The 23,287-nt window shown below is 43.2% G+C and overlaps 1 protein-coding gene across 1 annotated transcript in view; it reads right to left on the bottom strand.

Moving 5' to 3' along the window:
• LOC308099846 (attractin-like protein 1) overlaps positions 1–23,287 on the bottom strand; it is a 404,123-nt gene that overhangs the window by 124,688 nt on the left and 256,148 nt on the right. Inside the window, exons 26-27 of the mRNA XM_080448665.1 lie at positions 11,488–11,549; positions 4,132–4,210 (exon numbers count right to left, since the gene is read on the bottom strand). Coding sequence (XP_080304791.1) covers positions 4,132–4,210; positions 11,488–11,549 — 141 coding nt within the window. The remainder of the gene's footprint in view (positions 1–4,131; positions 4,211–11,487; positions 11,550–23,287) is intronic.

The following is a 23,287-nucleotide window of genomic DNA, read 5'->3' as shown; positions in this document are numbered from 1 at the left end:
ACACACAGGCAGCCACATGTGTATTCATTGTGATACGCACAGATACATGCAAGCCATACATCACACACACACACACCCACACCCCACACACACACACACACACACACACACACACACACACACACACACACACACACACACACCATGCCAACTCATGTCGACAGCCAAAGTGAAGCACTTCATCATAGCTGTATAGATATCCACATGTATTTAACTCTCAGAGTATACAAATGTAACCAAATGGATAACGGTCCATTTATCCATTTGGTTACAACCAGACTTAGTTACAGTTAATTTAGCAATTCTCTAATATGGCTAAATTAACACATATTGTAGTGTGTATATGTTACAGGTAAATTGGCATTCCAGGTAAATTGGAAAAGAAGCGCTTGTTTTCACCCCCCCCCACCCCCCCAGGCAATTCAGTAGAATCAACGCTAGAGGGCAATGCAAGCCAGACATGAGCCCCACACCACGCACGCATGCACACGCGCACAAACGAGCACGCACACACGCATGCGCACACACGCACACGCGCGCGCGCACACACACACACACACACACACACACACACACACACACACACACACACACACACATACACACACACACCCGCGATGAACAGCCATATTCCATGCAGTTGAAGCACAAGGGGGCGAGGGGGCGGTGCTGGCGGGCTATGTTAGTGCAGTGAGTGGCAGTTGGGGCAAACGCAGTCCCCACAACATCATTTACGATTCTGTGCTTATCGGTACATAACTCGGACGGCGCTTTAGTCGACTAGCAGACCATCGGCCGGTCGTCGCGGGCACTCGCGCCTGGAGGCGCTCGGGCGCGACGCCTCGGCCTCAAGGTCTGCTGAGTCGGCGCGCCTCCGTCATGGTCCAAAACTATACTTTATCGGCGAAAAAAAGTAGTCGGTTGTTTGAAAAAGTAATGTCTCAAGCAGGAGTCAAACCCAGACTCCCAGTGGTAGTGGATGGGGAGTCCAATGATTACCGAAGTGCGCCACTGAGGCTGGTGATTGTATTTCCTGGTTGCTATCTTATTGTTGTCGTCCTCGCATCAAAGCCTCGCCTCGCAGCCCCGCACCTAAAAACAAGCGCTCCACTTCCAATTTACCTGGAATGCCAATTTACCTGTGACATATACACTACAATCCATAACCATTGGGAAATAACACAGCAATGATTCCATCAAGTTCAATCTCATTCAAACTTAAACACTGAAACATTGAAGTTCTTACTGGACACGTGTTATGCTGTAACATGCCTACCATTACATTCTATATAGCAGCATAATTCAAGTGTGTAAAGAAACGTTGAGTTGAACAGTGATAAATGTGTGAATTTTCATGGTATGGTGAATGAACATAACGGTGGAATTCAGTTAACAAAAACAGTACATCCTAAACAAGATCACTGCACTGTAACAAAAATAAATGAAGTCCAAAATGGGACTTGCTTGGTCTATGGATCTTTTTAGATGTTGCTGACAATGGGCAAATGTGCAACAATGTCTGTGCACATGGATGAGGGTCAGTCAGTCAGAACTCTACACTTGCATTACATTGCATATTGCCCCTGTTAATTTGCTTGTAGCCTACTATTAATATGCGTTTTCCTTGTTATGTTTCAATGTTTCGGTGTAAATAAACTTCTGAAGCAGATTACAAACTGTCTGGCCTGGAAGTGCCAAGAAAGGCAGATTAATTCTGATCTCTGAGGTTTATACCAACCAAGCTATATAATGAAATAACATTTGATCTACACTATGATAAGGACTAATACATTTTGCAGTTTTGCATTTTGCAGTTTGACTACTTTTTGCTTGCGGCTGCGCACACACACACATAGCCAAAAATCAACAACATGCACAGCTACACAGACAGATGACCCAAACACATGAGTCACTTTGACCTGTGAGGGCCGTGACCTGCCCATTCACTGCTGCCCTGCTGCGCTCCATCACTTCCACTCTGTTTGGTGCTTTAGTTTTTTTCTCCAGTTTGCTGCCGTCTGACCTGCATTAGCCTGCCGGTGGCCGCCAATGGCACACAGCCTATGAGCCGACGCAGTCGAGCATGAAGACAGCATTTCAGCACCACGACACAAACAGCTTATAGCTCCTCTTCTCTCGGCAAGCACAGGGAGCATCGTTATGAAGCGAGCCCCCAAACGGATTTAGAAGCTATAAACGGTTCCTGCTAATTGGGCGTTATCTCATTAGAAACAGTAAAATGTAGCATGCGGTGCATGTAGCCACTGCGCAAAAATTCAGACCAGATCTGTCGGGGTCACCTCTGCAGTATTGCTGGGTTTTATTGTGAAACAAGCAGCCTCTCATCATTCCAGCATAGAACCCTACATGGTTTACACCTTGTTGATGAAACAAAAGATCATCTTCACAAAAGACCAGAGAGGAACAGCACGTCCCAGTGTACACGCTTGTAGCCACAGTCTGAGAAGGTACTTTTTCAGACTCCACCTCACCCCCTAGCACTCCTCATCCCTTGTATCCCTTCTTGTTGCCTTTTTTATACATGCTAGTTACACTATGCAGATGTATCGTGGGTACTTGTTCACAATACTGTATGTTGTGTATGTCATTTCAGATGCTCAGTTTGAGGTTTACGGTACCCATAGTTACTTTGTAGCACTTAATTGTCTTTGCACTGTACTTACGTGACCGTTTACCCTGTTGCTTGTTAACAAGGGCTCATACCATTTATTCTGATCTTGCACTTTGGTCGCTCTAGATAAGAGCATCAGCTAAATGCCAAATCTTGTAATTGTCAAAAAGAAAAGAAAAGAATGCAACACAGGAAAAACCAGCAACCAGCAGTAAACAGTTTGATGGAGGAGGTAGGTATTGGTGTGAGTGTGTGAGTGTGTGAGTGTGTGTGTGTGTGTGTGCGTGCGTGCGTGCGTGCGTGCGTGCGTGCGTGCGTGCGTGCGTGCGTGCGTGCGTGCGTGCGTGCGTGCGTGCGTGCGTGCGTGCGTGCGTGCGTGCGTGCGTGCGTGCGTGCGTGCGTGCGTGCGTGCGTGCGTGCGTGCGTGCGTGCGTGCGTGCGTGTCCCGGGTGCACATGTAGGAAAAATGAAAGGATGTGGCATCTGCCAAAGGCTTTAAGTGATATATCACACCATTCCGCTTCGTTTATTGTCACTCTGTCTGACTTAATTGGTTATGAGGAGCACTCATTAAGGGGAATGGCCTTGTTTATCGTCGCGGTGACGCTCGTTAAATGCACGTTCACTTTATTTATATATTTATTTATTTATCTATCTTTAATGCCAGAGCAGATGACATTAAGCAAATGTACACACGGTGTGTGTGTGTGTGTGTGTGTGTGTGTGTGTGTGTGTGTGTGTGTGTGTGTGTGTGTGTGTGTGTGTGTGTGTGTGTGTGTGTGTGTGTGTGTGTGTGTGTGTGTGTGTGTACAGTATGTGTGTGTGTGTGTGTGTGTGGGTGGGTGGGTGGGTGGGTGTGTGTGTGTGTGTGTGTGTGTGTGTGTGTGTGTGTGTGTGTGTGTGTGTGTGTGTGTGTGTGTGTGTGTGTGTGTGTGTGTGTGTGTGTGTGTGTGTGTGTGTGTGTGTGTGTGTGTGTGTGTGTGTGTGTGTGTGCGCAAGAAGCAGTTTACATGCAGTGGCACAAAATAGTGTATTTTGCATGTGCCACATAATTTATAATGAAACATCGTCCAAAAAGGTTTTGGTGACATCATGGAAAACAAACAGGACTGCACGCACACTCATGCACACACACTCACACACATACTCACAGACACACACACACACACACACACACACACACACACACACACACACACACACACACACACACACACACACACACACACACACACACACACACGTATCAAATATACCGACATAGCAGCACAATATACGTCAAACACAAATACAATGCTGCCTGTGCAAAATATATAGGCACACTTTCTCCCCTCTGTTAAGTTATCCATTTGTAAGTGAGATTGTACAAATGGAACCAAATTTACAACTACATGTGTACACTCTCCCCATGTACAGTATGAACTAACACACACAAGGAGACATGGACACCCACAAGCAAACACCCACAGACACACACCATGACGGGTACCGTGTCGTACCTCTCTGCGTCGTGAGGCCCAGCAGGTTTGTTTGACTTTCCACACCACGGCCGCCACCAGTAGCAGAGACAGGAAACAACTGCAGAGAGACACAGCAAAGGAATTAAGTAAGTCACATCCACAATCACTTTATTCACCATGTACACAGTACAATCCTCAGTTTTATATTTAACTCTGAGAGTACACTACTGAATCAAATGGAGCCTTACGGTCCATTTGGTTCCGTTTGTATACTTTCAGATACAAATGGATAAATTAACACTAAGGATTTTACTGTGTACACTCACATCTAAAAGGAACTAGGAACTAGGACATTTTGTTTTGTTTTGTTTTAATAAGGGTATGAACGCAACGGTGAACCGAGACACACTTCCAAATTATCCCAGTGGAGTGCACAGGAGCTGAGGGCAACTAATGTTTACTCCTGGCTTGACCTCTTCTGCATGTGGAAAAACAAGGAGTGTTCCACAGAAGGGTAATCTCACTTGAAATTACATTCTTTCCAAATGAACTACGTACTGTATGTAGTTTCAAGTTTCATAGTGTTTAAAAATATGTTACTCTGGAGTCAGTGCGCAGTATCTGTATTGCATGTACACAGCTCTGTTGCAGTCCTGACTCTAGAGCTGACGGCTGAGGTTAAGGACAGAGCACATGGGAGGTGGATTCTGGGAGATTTTACGGTGAGATGCTGAACCGCAGCAACCACAAGCAGCTGGAAAATTTAGGGCAAAGGGAGGTCACGACTGTCCACTCCAACAAAGACTGGTGGATCCCTCTCTCTCTCTCTCTCACGCGCACACGCACACACACACACACGCACACACACACACACACACACACACACACACACACACACACACACACACACACACACACACACACACACACACTCCCCTATAAACTTCACACACAAACCCTGGGGTCAAAGTTATTTAGTCAAACACAAAGCTCCTCTCTCTTCAAGCACAGCTTCTTACAAGAGCTTGAAACGAGTGCATCCAGAGACGACGTAGCAACAGGAAGTCCCATTACAAACCTCACATAACAGCAGCTCTCAAACAATCATGCCCTTCATCACAGTGTGTGTGTGTGTGTGTGTGTGTGTGTGTGTGTGTGTGTGTGTGTGTGTGTGTGTGTGTGTGTGTGTGCGTGTGTGCGTGTGTGTGTGTGTGTGTGTGTGTGTGCGTGTGTGAGAGAGAGAGAGAGAGAGAGAGAGAGAGAGCGAGAGAGATGTGTCATCTGAGGGTGAAAGGCTCTATGTGTGTGTGACAGATTGGTAAAGGGTATTAGTGCTATAATGAGCGTGACATTTCCAGGGGGCAGCCTCTTGAAGAGGATGCGGTCACAGGCCGTAAAAACCACAGTATTCACCAATTACACAACATCAGCCGTATAGGAAAGCCCCTCCATAACATGCTGCTGCTGAACTGTGGGAATATCCTGTGTGGAGAAGTACTGTAACTATTCTCACATCGAGAGGGGGCGCTGACTTAAGTGCAAAATACACAGTCAAATGATCACTGTTCATTTGACGGAGAGTGTGCACTCTCAATTGGACCCATTCACAGAGATATAGGCTAATTTAGATCTTTATTAATCAGATATGACGTTTCGATATGATCCATGGGGGATACTTGGTCAATAAAGAAGTCCTACTTAAGGGGGCACGGGGGCGCAGTTGGTAACGCTGTCGCCTCACGGCTGATTCCCGCCGGGGACGCTGTGGACGCGTTCGCTCCTCCACGTCATCAGTGCTCCTAGGTGGGGTTTGCGAAAGGGCCTTTCTGTGTGGAGTTTGCATGTTCTCCCCGTGTCCCCTAGGGCAGTATATATCAACCCTGGCAAACGTCCCAATTTTGGGCCGGGGCTACTGCTGAGGTGTGCCGCGCCGTTTGAAGAAGGTTTGAAAGAATATAATTTTGAAAAAAAAAAAAAAAAAAAAAAAAAAAAAATCGGGTCAGGTGTCACACTATTGCCCTATTTGGATTCAAAACGGCTAGTGGAAGCTGAAAAGCTACAAGTTTGCATGTCTGAATAATGCAAAAACAGAAATATTTGTTTGCATTTGCTTTTTTTCTCCCCCATATATGTTCATGATAAAAAAGTGTGTATCGTATCGTATCGAAATCGTATCGAAGTTGTGTGCCCAATATCGTATCGTATCGTTTCGTGAAATTAGTCGGCACACCCCTAGTGTGTGTATATAGATATACCGTATATATATATATAATTATATATATATATATATACCGTATATCTAGGTGTGCCCTGGGATTTTTTGGCTATGCCAGGTGTGCCTTGGCACAAAAAAGGTTGATATACACTGCCCTAGGGTATGTACCCTCACGAAAAACATGCAGTAATTCAGGTCTCTTTACTGCCTCCCCAGGTCAGCCCGGGCGCCTGATGGAGGGGAAAGGAACTGTTTGGAATAACGTGTTTCTTCCACGCGCTACGTTCTACCGGGGAAACTCCCCCCTGTCAGGTGATAAGAAGCGGCCTGCTCCCTCCTCATGCGTTGAAGGAAGCATGAGCTCAGTTCGGGGCTCTCCCCAGGCTGGCAGAGAGAGAGTAGCGCCCAGGATTACAAGCGTAGGCATTGGCACTGGGTGAAAAATGGGTTACAAAATTGTGGGATAAAAAAAGAAAAATAATTAGTGTATGGGTTGTACTCCTAAATCAAAATCATTTGTCAATCCCTTGAGCTGCAAAAAGATCACTTGTTGAATCCACCAAACAATTACGGTGAAATAATTATAGTGAAAGTTATGGATCGTTAAAGGTTACACTTTTGCAAAAGACATGTTTCGAGAAAAAGGATTTTAAAGGGTTTTCATATTTTATCAGCTGAATTGCTTTTTTAGTTGATGCTTGTTACTATAATATAATGAATATGATAGTGAATTTGCATAACTCTTAGCTGCAAGATAAATTCATGAAAAAATACACACACACACACACACACACACACACACACACACACACACACACACACACACACACACACACACACACACACACACACACACACACACACACACGTACAAAATGTATAATTACTTAAAATCCATTTCCATCCATTTCCCTGTCATAATTAGGATCCGCAGTCACAGTGTCACTGTCAACTGACATTGTGAAATTGTTCGCTCACTGATATCTCTTGCTGCAGTGATTCAATTTGATGATACTATGGAGAGCTGTTTCCACACATTTTTTTTAAATCCATAGCAACACTGACACAACATTTACGTGTGAAAGAATAGTGAAACATCTTTTTCATCTTTGTTGAAGTAAGACTCAGTAGTCCAAGCCAATCACCAATACACACAAAGTAATACTTCACAGACGGCAGACTACTTTTAGACACTACTTGTCTTTTAGACGCAAATATTGGTCCAGTGTTTCCATTATGGTGATTTCCCGCTGTCCAGTCTCACCATGCCCTGCCTGGTCCAATCAGACCCTCACACATTACGTCTGTATTATGTCGTGGCAACAGTCAGACATGGAACCATCAGAAGATGGTAGGCTGTTGAGTGTTGTTGTTAGGCAGAGAGGAGAGGAGAGGAGAGGAGAGGAGAGGAGAGGAGAGGAGAGGTGAGGAGAGGAGAGGAGAGACTTGATGAGACTGCACTGTCTATGGGTTTGTTTAACACTCCAGTAAGCCTGCATATGGCTTTGGGTTTAAGACCATTCAGGCACAAGTAATGGGAATCGAACTGATTGAACAACGGGGGGAGTGAGAAGATACTGAGTGTGTGTGTGTGTGTGTGTGTGTGTGTGTGTGTGTGTGTGTGTGTGTGTGTGTGTGTGTGTGTGTGTGTGTGTGTGCGTGTGTGCGTGTACATGCTTATGTGTGCAAATTCTGCAATATGTGTGTGAATTCAGCAATCTACTCATTTTAGCAGGGTACCACGGTTCGTCAGTCAGCCCTCTGCTATCGAACAACAGCAAAAATTGACTCCAGAACACACACACACACATGCGGATGCATGCACACGCGCACACACACAGACACACGCACGCACGCACGCACGCACGCACGCGCACACACACACACACACACACACACACACACACACACACACACACACACACACACACACACACACACACACACACACACACACACACACACACACACACACACACACACTAAAAAAACAATCATCCAAGGTATTGGACAACACAGTGTAACACCCCCCCACAAAAAAGAGGGGGAAAAAAGCACAATCAATAGTCTATTCTCTCAACATTATTCGCACAGCTTATAGCCTATTGGGAAACAAGTCGACACATATACAAGCAACACACACCAGTTACAGGTTCAAATCTGACACAGAAGTTCCGTGAGTAATGTTTTACTCCATCTGGGGCCCCTTCCTCTTATACATGTATTTCCAAACAAAAACGCGCTCCCTCCAGATTAACTCGTTGGGGGGGCTAAGGGTACAATCCTAACTTTTATTTTTCTAATAATCTTCCCTGTTACGATCTGGGCTACCCCTGGCCGACTGTATAGAAGGCTGTTACTTCATGGCATGTGAATCCTGACTGATTGGTTTGATTGATATACTATTTTTTCCCCTCCTTTTTTGGGCGGTGAAACCGCCCCTATAAGTGAGATTTGGAAAAATGTACATTTTCCTGCGCTGTGATCTGGGCCCAGGAAATTTGTAGAATTATCCTGCGCTGTGATTGGCCAATCACAGTCTATTCAGGACTGTGATTGGCCAGTGTCACATGACACATGTGCATAGCCCTATATAAGGAACCATAACTTGAAAAAAACCAAACATTGGTTTTTTTCAAGTTATGGTTTCGTCCATCATAAAGAGTGTTTCAATAAATGTATTTATCTTTTGTACATGATTGGTTGACTCCATTCAGTATTGTGATTAGCTAGCAAGACACCGCCCACTTCACACAGGGTGTGATTTTTTTACTACATGTATGTTTTCTGTAATAAAAGCGATAAAAAAAAGAATTAAAAAAAAGAAGTTCCATCTCCAGTGCTTCGAGAGGCAAAGGCAGGGAGAATAGGAGAGACGACAGACTTATCAGGCTTAACTACTTACAACCTGCCGTCTCTATTTTAGGCATGCCATTATTATACAGGTGGAAATGTTCAAAAAAAAAAGAATGTAAAAAAAATCACAATATTCTAAAATAGCTAAAATATCTGACCTATAAGATCACAACTCGTCACTATATTTGTGACTTGTTGTGAGTTTGTAGATTGGCTATTTTCGTCGTACAATGAAGTATACTGTACTGTATTAAGCTTAAGTGTTTAAGGAAGACAGACTGAGGAGAGACTTGCAGTCAAGCAGAGAGACAGGCATCCATAGAGAGATAAGCATTCAGGCAGGGAGACAGGCAGTCAAGCGTCCAGGCAGACAGACAGAGAGAGAAACCGACAGTCGGGCAGAGAGAAAGTCAAAGTGAGAAGAAGAGGACAGTTAATTGCTAATCAAGCGTGGAGAGCAGAAGACTAATTGGTCCAAGCTGAACTGCAATGTCACCAATTAGCAAGACTGGGAGGAGAGGAAGCGCCATAAGTGCCACTTCATTATCACCATCCCCTTTATTCTCTGCCTTGTTTAGACATGACAGACGGTGGGTGGAAGGAGAGAGAGAACACAAAGAGAGAGAGAGAGAGAAAGAGATGCACAGAAGCTATGTTTCATGTATTTATCACATTTTGTACATACTGCATGTAAAGAACATAACATGACTCAAGTCAACGCACCACTTGACCATGATGATGTCATCAGTGACAGTCTTGTTCACTGTAGAGCAACTACTAGCCAGACAAGAGACTAACACACACACCTCACGCACGTACACGTACACACTCTCTCTCTCTCTCTCTCTCTCTCTCTCTCTCTCTCTCTCTCTCTCTCTCTCTCTCTCTCTCTCTCTCTCTCTCTCTCTCTCTCTCTCTCTCTCTCTCTCTCTCTCTCTCTCTCTCTCTCTCTCTCTCTCTCTCTCTCTCTCTCTCTCTCTCTCTCTCTCTCTCTCTCTCTCGTACAGACACAGTTGTGGGCTGAGTGGCAGGATTTAGCCTGCAGAAATCAGACTCCATTGTCAGTCTTTCCCCCAAAACTTTCTCATTAGATCTTCTGTCCCCCGTCGTGAGATTTGTGTGCCCTCCGAGGACAAACATCTCAGAACCAGTCAACATCACAGAGACAAAAGCTCTGCACTGTTGTCTGCTGCTGGCTTTAGACAGGAAAAGAACACTGACTGGGCCACATGGTACGTCTGGTAGTGGTACGTCTGGCCCCCCTCCCATTTAGGCCCTGTTTAGACAACAACGGTCTCTAGAGAAAACGGCAAAATAAAATATCAGATTGGGCATTCCTTTTAGACGGCAACTGTGTTTTCGGGGGTTGAAAACGCAATACAATGAAACCCCCTTGCAGAGTGGAAATCTTTGAAAACGCTCCGCCTTCAGTCTCCATGTAAACGGCCAATACGGGAGAAACGTGTGACATCATGGCTCACGCCACGTGCGCTATTACATCGATGTAAATAAACGGGAGTGGTTCAACGCATGCGTAACTGGTCTATCTGGCAGCGCGTCACACCGCCACCTAGCCACCTGGCATGCACACTACAGCGTTTTCAATCACTGTTGCATCACCGTGTATACGCAGAATAAAAAGTGAGAACGCACTGGCACTTTGTCGTTTTCTATTTTGATCGTTGCCGTGTAAATGTGGCCTTAAGACAGATTTCCAGACAGATTTTTGGTTTTATCTTACTTTTATTTCACTATAGTAACAGGTAGGTAAAACTGATCAAATAGGAATCAAGATTATATAACTGCGTTGCCTATTTCTCTCCTCAAATGTTGACAGAAACATATTAGTGTACTACCGACTAGCTATAACATGCGAAAATCTGTGACCAGGCCACGATTGTTTCCTGCCTGATAATGGACTGGCACCGCCCAACTTGAGTGACATGTGTCACATGTGTCACTCTGAGCTACATCAGTACTGTATTATTCATCTCCATTCATTCTTCTATAATGAACTGAGAGATTCCAGACTATTTCAAATGTTTTTATTTGTCTGGCAATGTCAGGCTACACAGTGAAATCCTCAAGTGTTTATGTATCCATTTGTAACTCTGACAGTGAACAAATGTAACCAAATGGACCCGTATTTTCAGACACGACTTTCAAATGAACAATTTTATGTACTTTAGTGTTTCACAACTGGTGGTAGGACTACAAGTAGTTATTCTTACTCGGAGACACTTGTCCCTGGGCAAGGGATGATGATAAACATGTGTGTCAGCATTTTATAAAATATTAAAGCCAGTTGGGAGTTGGGACCTTACCTGAAGAATGTGACAAAGAACTGAACCAGGTCCATGATGCTGTTGTGTTGAGAGAAGGCAATCTGATGACAGAGAAGAAAGGAGGGGGGGGGGGGACAGTTAGAAAAATAAGTTAGTTTAGCTAAAGTATGGCATGGAAACAATGAGGATGCACCAACCCTAACCCCAACCCCAATGAGGGCTGAGGGAACTTAGGGCTGACCACATTTGAAGCAAGTTTGCTTTAAGGCATGTCACATGCACAAACACACATGAACACTCAATGTAACAATTAAAAAGATATAATGTCTTGCAGTGATAGTTAAGAAAGTTTTCTTTTTTTTTTTTACCATAGAAACATGTTGAATCAATGTTGCACGTGATCAAAAATTCGAATTTACCATGAAACAAACCAAATCATAGTTTGTGAGTATGCATGACGCTAAATTGTAAAGTCCGGTGTGTTAATTTAACTCTGAGAGTGTACAAATGTAACCAAATGGACCCCTACGAGTCCACGTGTGGATTCACCCAGCCGTTACATAACATCTGCTCTACACGTTCCCATATTCTGGGACATAATCTTCATTCTGTGGATTAATTTCTCTCCTCCTGTACCTGAGGCCAATGCGTTACATAAGAAGAACCGTTTGAACTCCTGGCAGAAAAAAATATTACGCACACAAATGTAAACAAATACACTAAAGGTATATTTTATAGACTGTATACATTTACCCTTTCAGATATCCAGTGCAGATGTCTTGTGTCTAAATATTTCATTTCATGTTTATTAATTTTGTATTGGCTCTTAACCAAGGTTGCCATGTCCGCTTATTGTAAGTGACTTTGATCTTGTTTTTCTGTAAAATTGCTTGTAAATATTGGTAGTTGTGGGTTGCTTTTTCGGGTTGCTTTTCTCTAAAGTGTAGTTTCTTATTTGGGCTTGCTTCCTAATGTTGTTTAAACCAGTGATTCTCAAACATTTTCATGTCAAGGACCCCCAAATAAATTTAAATATATATATTTTCCCACATACCCCCCCCCCCCCATCTGAAAATATGTTGTGCCAGGGACCCCCATACAAGATTTGTGTAATTCAAATGTTAAAAGATATTCCACATTTTTGTATGCTCATGTGGCCTAGTAACTTCTTTTGGGATTGTTTTCGTAGACCTGGTTGCTTATTTCTCTCGCACAATCTGGCAATACTGCTCTTAACTCTTACTGGCTCTTAACCCTTACTTTTACCTCTTATGTTTCACTGTTACTGCTGTTGCTACTATTACCGCCTGATTTCCCCCCCAGGGATCAATACAGTTTTATCTGATATCATCTCATCTTATCTTATAACATGCTCCCTGCTGTGTAAGAACAAAGCTTTGGCCGTCAGCTATAAAACTCATGTTTAAACTGCCACACGTTAAACAAGATTATTTACAGATATAATTGATTTGCTATTCTCTCCCCATTCCCCTGTAGGCCCAAAACACAAAACACAATCCTATCAGAGCACACACACAGACTCCTAATTCCTGATAGAGAGCCACAGAATGATCTAGCATGTGCTGTAATTGCATTTAATCCCATACTCTTCACAAACAAATCAAATGTGATCCTGAGTGTTCATTTAAATCTGATTATTATTATTATTAATTACTATAACTTTAATTAACGTCAGAGTAGCGTTTTGGTTATGGTCGAGAGGCAGACCTGCACACTATTCATCCATGCTTGGCTGGGTTTGTGAATTGTTTTGTGAACATTGTTTTTTAAATGTTTTAACTGACATATGAAGGGTTATCTCAATCACATTCGATGCACTATGATCAGCTACTTTTGCCCCAGTGGTAATAATTGGTAAAAAATGTACTACCTCGAGTGGTTGCTGCCTCAGGTCAAATGGCCAGATTAATGTACAGTACATGAAACCCCTTTCGTGCAATTTGTGCTCACAATCTGTATTTAATGAATGTCTAATTTACAGCAGCTACTTGCGCATCATCAGCGGCTAGGACATCCTCCTAGTGACATTTTTCCGTGTGAAGCAGAGCTTAAAAGGTGTCATTGAATGGTGGAATCTGTGCAACACAGAGCCCTCAACGGGAATGAAGATAAAAGATAAACTCAGTGATGCTGAAAGTGATTAATGTAGAACAGAACGTTACAACATTTTGGAGGGACACAATGCAAGTCCATACTGAGAGGAATAGGATTTGGATGACTATTGCTCATACAAATAAATGCATTAGGAGTCACAAAATGAACTCCTAATGATGCAAAACAAAAGATAGCAAGACAAAACGATGAACAAAAGATACTTTTTGCTCGTAAATATCAGCCTACTCAACCAGTGGTAGACCACCACATGGAGCTGACCACATCAGTGTTCATTTATCCTCTTATTTATAACTCTGAGAGCTAAATTAGCACTGAGGATTTAAAAGTGCAGCAGACTGTGTGAGTGGAATGCATAATGAACTTGTCATATCTCCTCCCCTTATGTGTGAAATCCTCTCTTATGTAAAAAAGGAGAGAAGAGCACCTTGTGATGACACACATGGTGTGCTTAAAATGACAAGCAAACTGCCCTTCCAAGCCAGTGCAACTGTTTGATAAATAACACACGTTTCTAGGTGCAGAATGTGTCTGGAACGAGATGCAAAAAGACTGCAGTCCAAATTCAAATGGTTTCATATAGGAGCCTTTGCTTTGGTGTTAAAAAAGCCTGGGAAATCTCAGGGAAACATTTTCAGGATGAAATAAAAATTCTTTGAGGTGCTCAGGCAATAACTAGGCTCTACCAACACCTCCTCTGAATAATAACCCTACTCTGCTCTGACATAACAAAACTATATATCATGACAAAGTATAATAATGGAATACATAAAGAAACAAATGGTCAATAAACACATCAATAACTAGAAAGCGGTGCTCCACAGAACGTACAGTACTGTATATCTCTGCTAGGCTGGGTGAGCTACCCAGGGCTGTTTAAGTCGGGCTGTAGCCGTCAGGACCTGAGGAAGCTACGGGGGGGACGTAGCGTTTGTACAACATACGGTTGCATTCGCGGCGCCCCCTATGGGCAGAAGATAATGACTCCTGAGATCATAGGTACCTATAATGTGGTGAAAAACTAAAATCATGTCTCTGACAAACTGAAAAAAATGTTGTGCCCCATGTGGCTTTTCACTCTGCGTTGTTTAGACTCTTTAGACAATCAGCGAATACAAAAAAGTCAATATGCTACATGTATATCACATGACTCCAGAGATAATGTGTAGAGATTTGTGCTAGTTTTGGACAACATCTGTAGGTAGGCATCTAATAAAAGAAAGTATGCTACATGCAATATGCTACATGCTTTTTTTTGTTTGGTCTTCCCAGTCTGTGATTTAGAAAACAGTGTGAAAGGAGTCCCCCACACTAATGCTGTTTCCTAAACAATAAGCAAAATATGTAGATTTATGTTTAGGTTATTAGAATTATAATTCTAAACCTATGTTCTTCCAGTTGAAAAAATAGCCTTTGCCTTTATGAAAAAATCCAAGACCATTAGGGTTGTTATGGAAGATGCTTCTGTACATCAATTTACAATTAAGCAATAGAATATGTATTCTATTGCTAGTTTGACCCATATACAATCTCTTCAAATTTATAAAATGACTGACAACTTTAATCCATGTTGATTCCACAGCTCTGGACATATATTGTGTACAAACATTTAGACAGTTACTGTAAGGCTATGTTGATAGAGACCTGTAGCTCCACCTTACTTTGTTGTGTGTCAGTGTCTCGCACCAGAAATAGCACACCTACAAGCCCATACCGTGTCGTGCAGCAATGCGTTACGGGCTTGGACATCGGCCTTCCACGGCGCGAGACAAGATGTGCATGCAAGTACATATCAGGCTTCATCTAGAGTAACATGTGTATGGCTGTGATGGAATTTTATACGTTGAAGAGCCGGAAGGGAGGTAAGCGCTGGAAAATATACTATATAGCTCTTTCTGGTTGCAAGGCCAGCGTTAGCAGACAAGCAAAGTTAGTCGCTAAGCTAAGACTCATTGGTTGTTCTTATTCAGCAACAACAACGGATTAGTCGTTTAGTAACCAGCAATCAGCGAGAGAATCGCTACAAATGGAAGATAAAGATGTAGAATAATTTGCAGCGATAGTGTGCGTTTAGTCACAGTCTGAAATGCACAATCAGCGGAATAGCGGTCGACTGCTGCCGCTTTCCGATGCAGTACACAACAAAGGAAATGACGCAACGCGTTTATTTGTGTTCATAGGGCAGTGGTTCTCAAGGTTCCTTTAGGGGGGTCTAATTTGACCCTTACAAGTCTGTAACTCTGACAGTATACAAATGGAACCAAATGGACCCGCATTTGTATACAGTCAGAGTTAAAGGGAGACCTTGAAATGTAAAAGTTTGAGAACTTTTGTCATAGGGATCCTCAGTGCAGATATTTTACTTATTTTTTTTCTCAATCTCCACATCATCTGCTAAGATCAGTCAGTGAATCTGCACAAACACTCTGCACACATGATCTGCCCCGAAGACGCTCATAGCTCAAGCAGCTGGTCAAACCAAAAATATCAAAATAAAAATCAATATGATACCTTCGCCCGTCCACGATAATATCGTGATATTTTCGATATTGCGACACCGAACATATTGTTACATCCTTAGTAGGAGTAGTAGAAAAAAGTGTTTTTAATGCAAAATGGGAAAAAAATAAAATCTAATTAGGCGTAAAAAGGGAATTATATTATATGAAGAGACACATCATGATGCAAGAAGAATACAGGGGAAAATAAATGTTTATTGTACGACATACGTTTCACGAGTTACTGTATAGGCCAAAACGTAAAGCGGGCTGCTATAGCACCACCATGAGGCAGATTTATTGTGCATCTGCACAAAAAGTTTGATGCAGATCAGTCCAGCGATTTGTGAGACTAGCTAGATTCACACAGACAGCCAGACTGTCACCAGCCTTCGGCCTGGAGGAGAGGATAACCGTACATTTTCTTATTTATTTTTAGTAAACTCCAGTGCTCTGTGTTGTGCTTCATTCTGTCCAATTTGGTCATTTATTGGACCCAATCCTCTGTCAGTGGCAGACTGTGATAACCAACTCTGACAACAAAGGAGTTAGGTCTGATCAAGGGGCTGTCAAGGATGCCTTAGCCAATAACAGGCATCAGTATAATTCCATAGACCTCAGGACAAAGGCATCCTGCAGTCTAGCCTGATTTATACTTTGTTGTACGACAGTGTCGTGCGCTGAAAATATCTACAAACTCACAACGCAGTGTGCTGTGAGCATCGCGTTGTGAGCTTGTAGATTGGCTATTTTCCGAGGAAGAATGAGCAAGGGTTCTGGAAAAACAAACGGTTTCTGTATGGATTTTAAATGTCTGGAGTGTAGTGGGAAAATGGATGACATTGTCATGGTTCTATCCTGTCAAAACAGCTAAATGTATTTTGTTAAAAGAACTCTGAAAAGACAAATACTTTAAATAGAACATTGTACTTTGTGATTTGTTGCCCACTTAGGTGATTCCGCTCTAATCCCTTGAAAGAAAAAACTTCCAATACATTGACATAACAAAGTCTCTCCAACCACACGAGTTAAAAGACGTGACAGCACGCATGCCACCAAACAGATCCCACAGTCCAAAGATCAAAAAAAGACAATGTGATACCAAAAAGGTGATTCATTCCAACAACTGCATGTCAAGTTATCCGCTTAAGTAGTATAAACAGCGAAAAAGCCAGTCGAAAAAGTGTTTTTTATGAACATTTAGAAAATGTTGCATTTTTTAGTTTACCTGACAATGGTAAGTCGTGTGCATTTCTATAGCGCCTTTCTCAAAAGTGCTTTAAAATCTGTGTTACTGTATATTCACCCATTCACACAACGACGGCAATGCAATACAAGGCAGTATTAAGTCTTGCTCAAAGACACTTCACACTACACAAAGCCAGGAGGAGCCATAGATTGTACCGGGAACCTTGCAGTTCCCAAAAGGCCACTCTACCTCCTGAGCCACAGCTGCCCCTGTGGGCTAACGATTTACTTAAAATATACTTTCTATGTTACCTTTAAATGGACCTAATGGCCAGAACGCCAGTGAGTCATCTGAGATTGACTCTTCTGAGGATAGTGTGTGTGTGTGTGTGTGTGTGTGTGTGTGTGTGTGTGTGTGTGTGTGTGTGTGTGTGTGTGTGTGTGTGTGTGTGTGTGTGTGTGCGTGTGTGCGTGTGTGTGTGTGTGTGTGTGTGGACCTACGGTAAGTGGTTTATGGGCATTTGGGCAGGATCGAGGTAAAATGCTCTGACAGTGAAAAGCGTGGAGAAAAGCTGATTTTGGTCCATGGGGACGCAGCATTAAAGAGGGGTGTATGAGAGGAAAGAGCCTGGCTGGCTTTGCAGTCAGTGTGCACGCACACACACATACACGGGGAAGACATGCTGTATATGTCAACGAGCACGTGCCCCCCCCCATCTCACACATACACACACACACACACACACACACACACACACACACACACACACACCAAGCACGGCCAGTCTCCCAACCACAGGGCGGCTGCACCCAGCCCCGCCGTCATTTGAATTTACAACAACTGCAGTTGCTGTAGCCAACAACCATCAATAAACTGTTTACACCACACCCAATTCCCCCCCATGCAAGCGCACGCGCACACACACACACACACACACACACACACACACACACACACACACACACACACACACACACACACACACACACACACACACACACACACACACACACACACACACACACACACACATATATATATATTCTGTCCATCATGCACAATTAAATTGCCACAAGTTAACACTCAAGCAGTGTTAATTTGTCCATTTATAACTCTCACAGAGTTAAATGAACAATGAGGATTTTAGTTAGTATTCAGTACATTAGCTGAACAAAGTGTGTATTTGTGTGTGGTGATCAGTCAAGCACTCACGGGCAGTGTCACGCCAAGGGCAATACTACACTAAAGCTATGACCTTTAAACACATTCAAAGCGTCTTAGCTTAAAAGGTTTCATTGAATGGTGGAATCTGTGCAACATTGGAGCCCTCAGCCAGCTCAGGAATGAAGATACAAGCAAATTCTGTGTTATAAAATTGGTTAATGTAGTAACGCAACACCTAAACATTTTGGAGGCACACAATGCAACTCCTACTGAGTGAGGAATAGAATTTGGACGACAATTACTCATAAAATAAATGTATTAGGAGTCACAAAATGAACTCCTAATGATGTTAAAAAAAGACAGATAAAATAGATAATAAAATACTAGCCACTTCATCTAGTGGTAGACAACAACATGGAGCTGACCCTCAATCCTCAGTGTTCATATCCATTTGTAACTCTCAAGTGATTGTTTTGTGTTAAAACAAGTGTTTAACAGCTATATATTCTGATAGTATGGAGTGTCTGTTCAGTATCTGGAGTCTACCTGTCTCTCCAGCTCTTTAATAAATTGATTTTCAGGTCGTGATACCAATTGTATCCAATCAGGAGAGAGAACTCACACAGAATACATGATAAACAAGTGGAATTGGAAGTAATGACACAAAGAAATTAGCAGACAAAATAGGAAGCTGATAAATGGGTACTGTCTCCAGATTGGCTGAAATTGGCAACCCACCAGAAAATGTTTTTTTGATTAGTGCTAGCCACTCCAAGGACTGACTTTGTCCGTGTGTCCGTCCGTATGTTTGTAGACGGCCTCAACAGCTGTGGCTGATTGCAACACAAAGATGCAACCAGTTACACTAATTATACACAAACTTGAGTGCAACACACACACACACACACACACACACACACACACACACACTCCTTCCTCCTTCCTTGGCAGTCCATCGTTGTCGAAGATGACGTAGCTTCCTTGCGTTGTGATGAGTTTGTCAGTGGTTATCTTTGCTGGCGACGATGCCTCTGTAGATGACTATGAAGCCCGATTCTGGAACCACATATCCTACCGCAGGCAGGACATGCGAGGCCTGGATCAGAAGGCTGAGATGGTACTCACACACACACACACACACACACACACACACACACACAAAGACCGATCTACAATTTGAGTAAACGTACTTTAAGTACTTAAAAGTAACTTAAGAGAGTTAAAATATTTAAAAGATGTTTTCGCCAATAAAAAGTTATTTTAAAGCAGTCTTAGGCTAATAATACCTTAATGAAATGAACTCATGAAAGGCACCACTCTCTTCACACTGGGTGTGATTTTTTGTTTATTAAAGAGGTGGAGAGACCCCTGTTACTGAACAAACACTCTACTGTAATGATTAATATCAGAATATATGCTTTAACCTTTTCACTTTTTTTTTTTTTAACCAAAAAATATTGCTTACCCTACCTTTAAATGAACACTCATGATTTTACATTGCACATACACGCACGCAAACGCACATGCACACACACACACACACACACACACGCACGCACGCACGCACGCACGCACGCAGGGAGGGAACAAACCAAAGACATGGGGAAATAAATGGAAGACAGAAGGAGGGGAGATAGAGATAGAGGGGAAAGGTGGAGAGGAGGACCAATAAGAGAAACATAAAGGGGACTCAAAGGACCAGAGTTCCACAATTCGGTCATTAATGGAGGCCTATGGCAGCCCCTGGGGGACAAACCTACGAACAGTGACAGAACTGGGCCATCCTCGGAGCCGAGGCCCGCTTGTTAAAAGCTGAAAGTGAGTTTGGCTAATCAATATGGCACAATGAGAATACAGACACCAAGAGGAAAATAAGAGAAGAGTCTGAGGCAGATTGCGAGAGAGAGAGAGAGAGAGAGAGAGAGGGGGGAGCAGGAGTACTAGTGAAGGAGTAGTGGAAAAGCAGAGAGAAGTTTATGAAATAATGTAATTTCAAAGCAGTTAAAAGATAAATAAATAATATATAAGCTGGTGCACATTATCAACAATCACATCCTTAACTCGATTATTGTTCTGCTGTTTGAGCCAAATCCTAACTAACCCATCTGAGTAAATTAGGGATATGTATATGCTGTATATGTAAAGCAGTATGCGTGTTAATCATACACAGTACGTGCAGGTGTCAGCCCGTACACACACACACACACACACACACACACACACACACACACACACACACACACACACACACACACACACACACACACACACACACACACACACACACACACACACACACACACGCACACACGCACGCTTCAATGCAAACATGGCTACCCAACACACCACATTTTCATGAGACCTAATGACCAGAGTGAACGGCTCGCTGGCTACGGACTCCTCCCACACGCTATGCTAATGTCTGCTCTGCCATATGTTCACACTTGTGAGGGAGCGCTCACAGATGCATTTCCTCGCAAACAGGTGTGTAAGATTCTCTTGTGCATCAATATGTCATTCTCAGTGCGTAGTGAACTGCAGAACTGTGACCATCAAACACTGTCAATCACTGTCACTTTTTCTTTGCATTTTAATTCTCAACGTTCCGGCCATAATTACACAACACTACAGTAACCAAAGATTGACATTTTGTTCCGCATTAAAGTGCATCCCCCCCAACAGCTAATGTTAAATAGAAAAACAGGAAAAATTCAGTTAAAATGAGTTAGGAGCGCATCTATACTATCAGCTTTTGGGTGCCAAGTTTGGCTCCTAAATACGGTTCAGTGCTGGGCAAACGAAGCTGTGCAGATAGGGACATCGATACATAGTTCGATCAAATGAGTAAACAAAGGCAAAGACCTCGTTCCAGTAAGTGCTCTGAAAAATGGCCGGTGCATTGTTCATTTAATCACAGAGTGAATTGTGTGGCTAACAGTCGTGTCCTGAACCCAGTGCACCACACAGAGCAGATTGGTTTGTTGACATACTGTTGAAGCCCTGACAGACATTATCGCCCGTGTCCCCAGTGCTAATCAGTCCTGATGCTGTGCTATCTGATGATTTCCTGTCTGGTTAAATGGGCAGCACTCAACGCCTCCTCCCCTCTTCCATCCTATGGAACCTAATACCACAATGAGACATGTCAGATACACCCGAACCCTCCTCTGTGTGTGTCAGATAACCTTCTGTTAATGTGGCCGTTTCAACTTCCCTCTTAATCCGATAAAACACACTTTGTCACTGCCACGGTCAGAGAGGGTACACGTACAAGAGAGATAGAGAGTGAGAGAGAGAGACTGTGTGTGTGTGTGTGTGTGTGTGTGTGTGTGTGTGTGTGTGTGTGTGTGTGTGTGTGCGTGCCTCAGCCAGGCGATCAGGCAAGGCATTCTATTTAGTGTCGGGAGGTGCAGAAGGTAACTAAATGACTTTGTTTTCAGCGGAAAAATCGAATCATGCAGCCAATCACGTTAGCAGCAAAACGGCCGCCCACCTCGATGCGAGATCTTTTAATCAGTCGGCCTGTGGGTTGTAATGGATAGAAGGAAGGAGACAAGACAGAGGGGATGTAGACTGAGAGACAGTAAGGAAGGGTGTATAATATTGTATATAAACATTTTCATCACGGTGTAGTCTATTTTTGTCCGACGTCAGCGTAAATCGGCATATGATACACCCATATACTGTACGTACTATGTACTGGACATACACGACGTCAGTTCAAATCTGCATATATGCCCATATGGACTGCTCAGACAGATCATGTAACGGTTAATGCCAGCACAAATTGCTGTTGTTAGGCAACATCTTCTGTTGTGTGTGATGTCAGACCAGAGCTCGACCAGGAGAGAGAGAGAGAGAGAGAGAGAGAGAGAGAGAGAGAGAGAGAGAGAGAGAGAGAGAGAGAGAGAGAGAGAGAGGAAGATAAAGAGACAGATTCAGAGGGAGGGTGGGGAGAGGGAGAGGAGGGGGAGGGAGGGGGAGCGAGCTCGATCAGCAAGAGAGGTAGGGAGAGGGGGAGAGAGTGATAGAGAGACAGGAGGGAGAGAGGAAGAGAGAGTGATAGAGAGACAGGAGGGAGAGAGTGAGAGAGACAGGAGGGTGAGAGGGAGGGAGAGGGGGAGAGAGAGAGCCTATTTCATTCACCCAGGGCATAATCTGGCCAATGCAGGGTACCGAAACCTAACCCTTAATGTTATTAATTGATCCTCTCCCCTCCTCCAAACTGGATTATCTAAGATGTAGAATTCATATTTTTGGGCAGAGTGCTGTTTAAAGCCCGCCATGCTTTGCTAAGAGAATGAATGGTGGCAGTTAGGAAAAAAGGAAAGAGGGGGACAACAGTCCATTGAAATAGAGCCAGCCAATGATTATGAAATTATATTTCATGCAGGTTAAATCAACTGTTTTCATGGGGAAATGCAAGTAAAACCCCCACAAAAACTATACTTAGTTGACTGGAGTCTCCCTGGTGTCTATAATGTATTTCCCATCTACCCTAAATAGCCGAGCGACAAGCTCACAACACATCGCAACGTTACTTGGTGTGAGCTTGCAGATCTGCTATTTTCGCCAAATGTTTGCCCCAGAATAGGGACGCTAGGGTTCATGTGGTTAAATGTAGATGTCCAATAATCGGTAGTAGCAGCTCTTATGTTTACTTAATCACAGAATAAACAGAATATTACTAATATAATAAGTCTTCAAAATGAGCGAACAAAGAAAGCTGGGATGAAATCAAATAATATTTTCACAAACGAGAGCAGAAAGCATTGAAGCCTGCCGCTGAGGTGACTAAAGGAGAGGTGTGAGGTCAGGGTGACAGAACCAATCAAAATCTGTTCCGCCAGGATGA

This window comes from Gymnoscopelus braueri, assembly GCF_963280865.1.
Source record: "Gymnoscopelus braueri genome assembly, chromosome: 14".
NCBI lineage: Eukaryota > Metazoa > Chordata > Actinopteri > Myctophiformes > Myctophidae > Gymnoscopelus > Gymnoscopelus braueri.
Note: the sequence above shows the minus strand (reverse complement) of the source record. Positions and strands in the feature narration are given on the sequence as shown.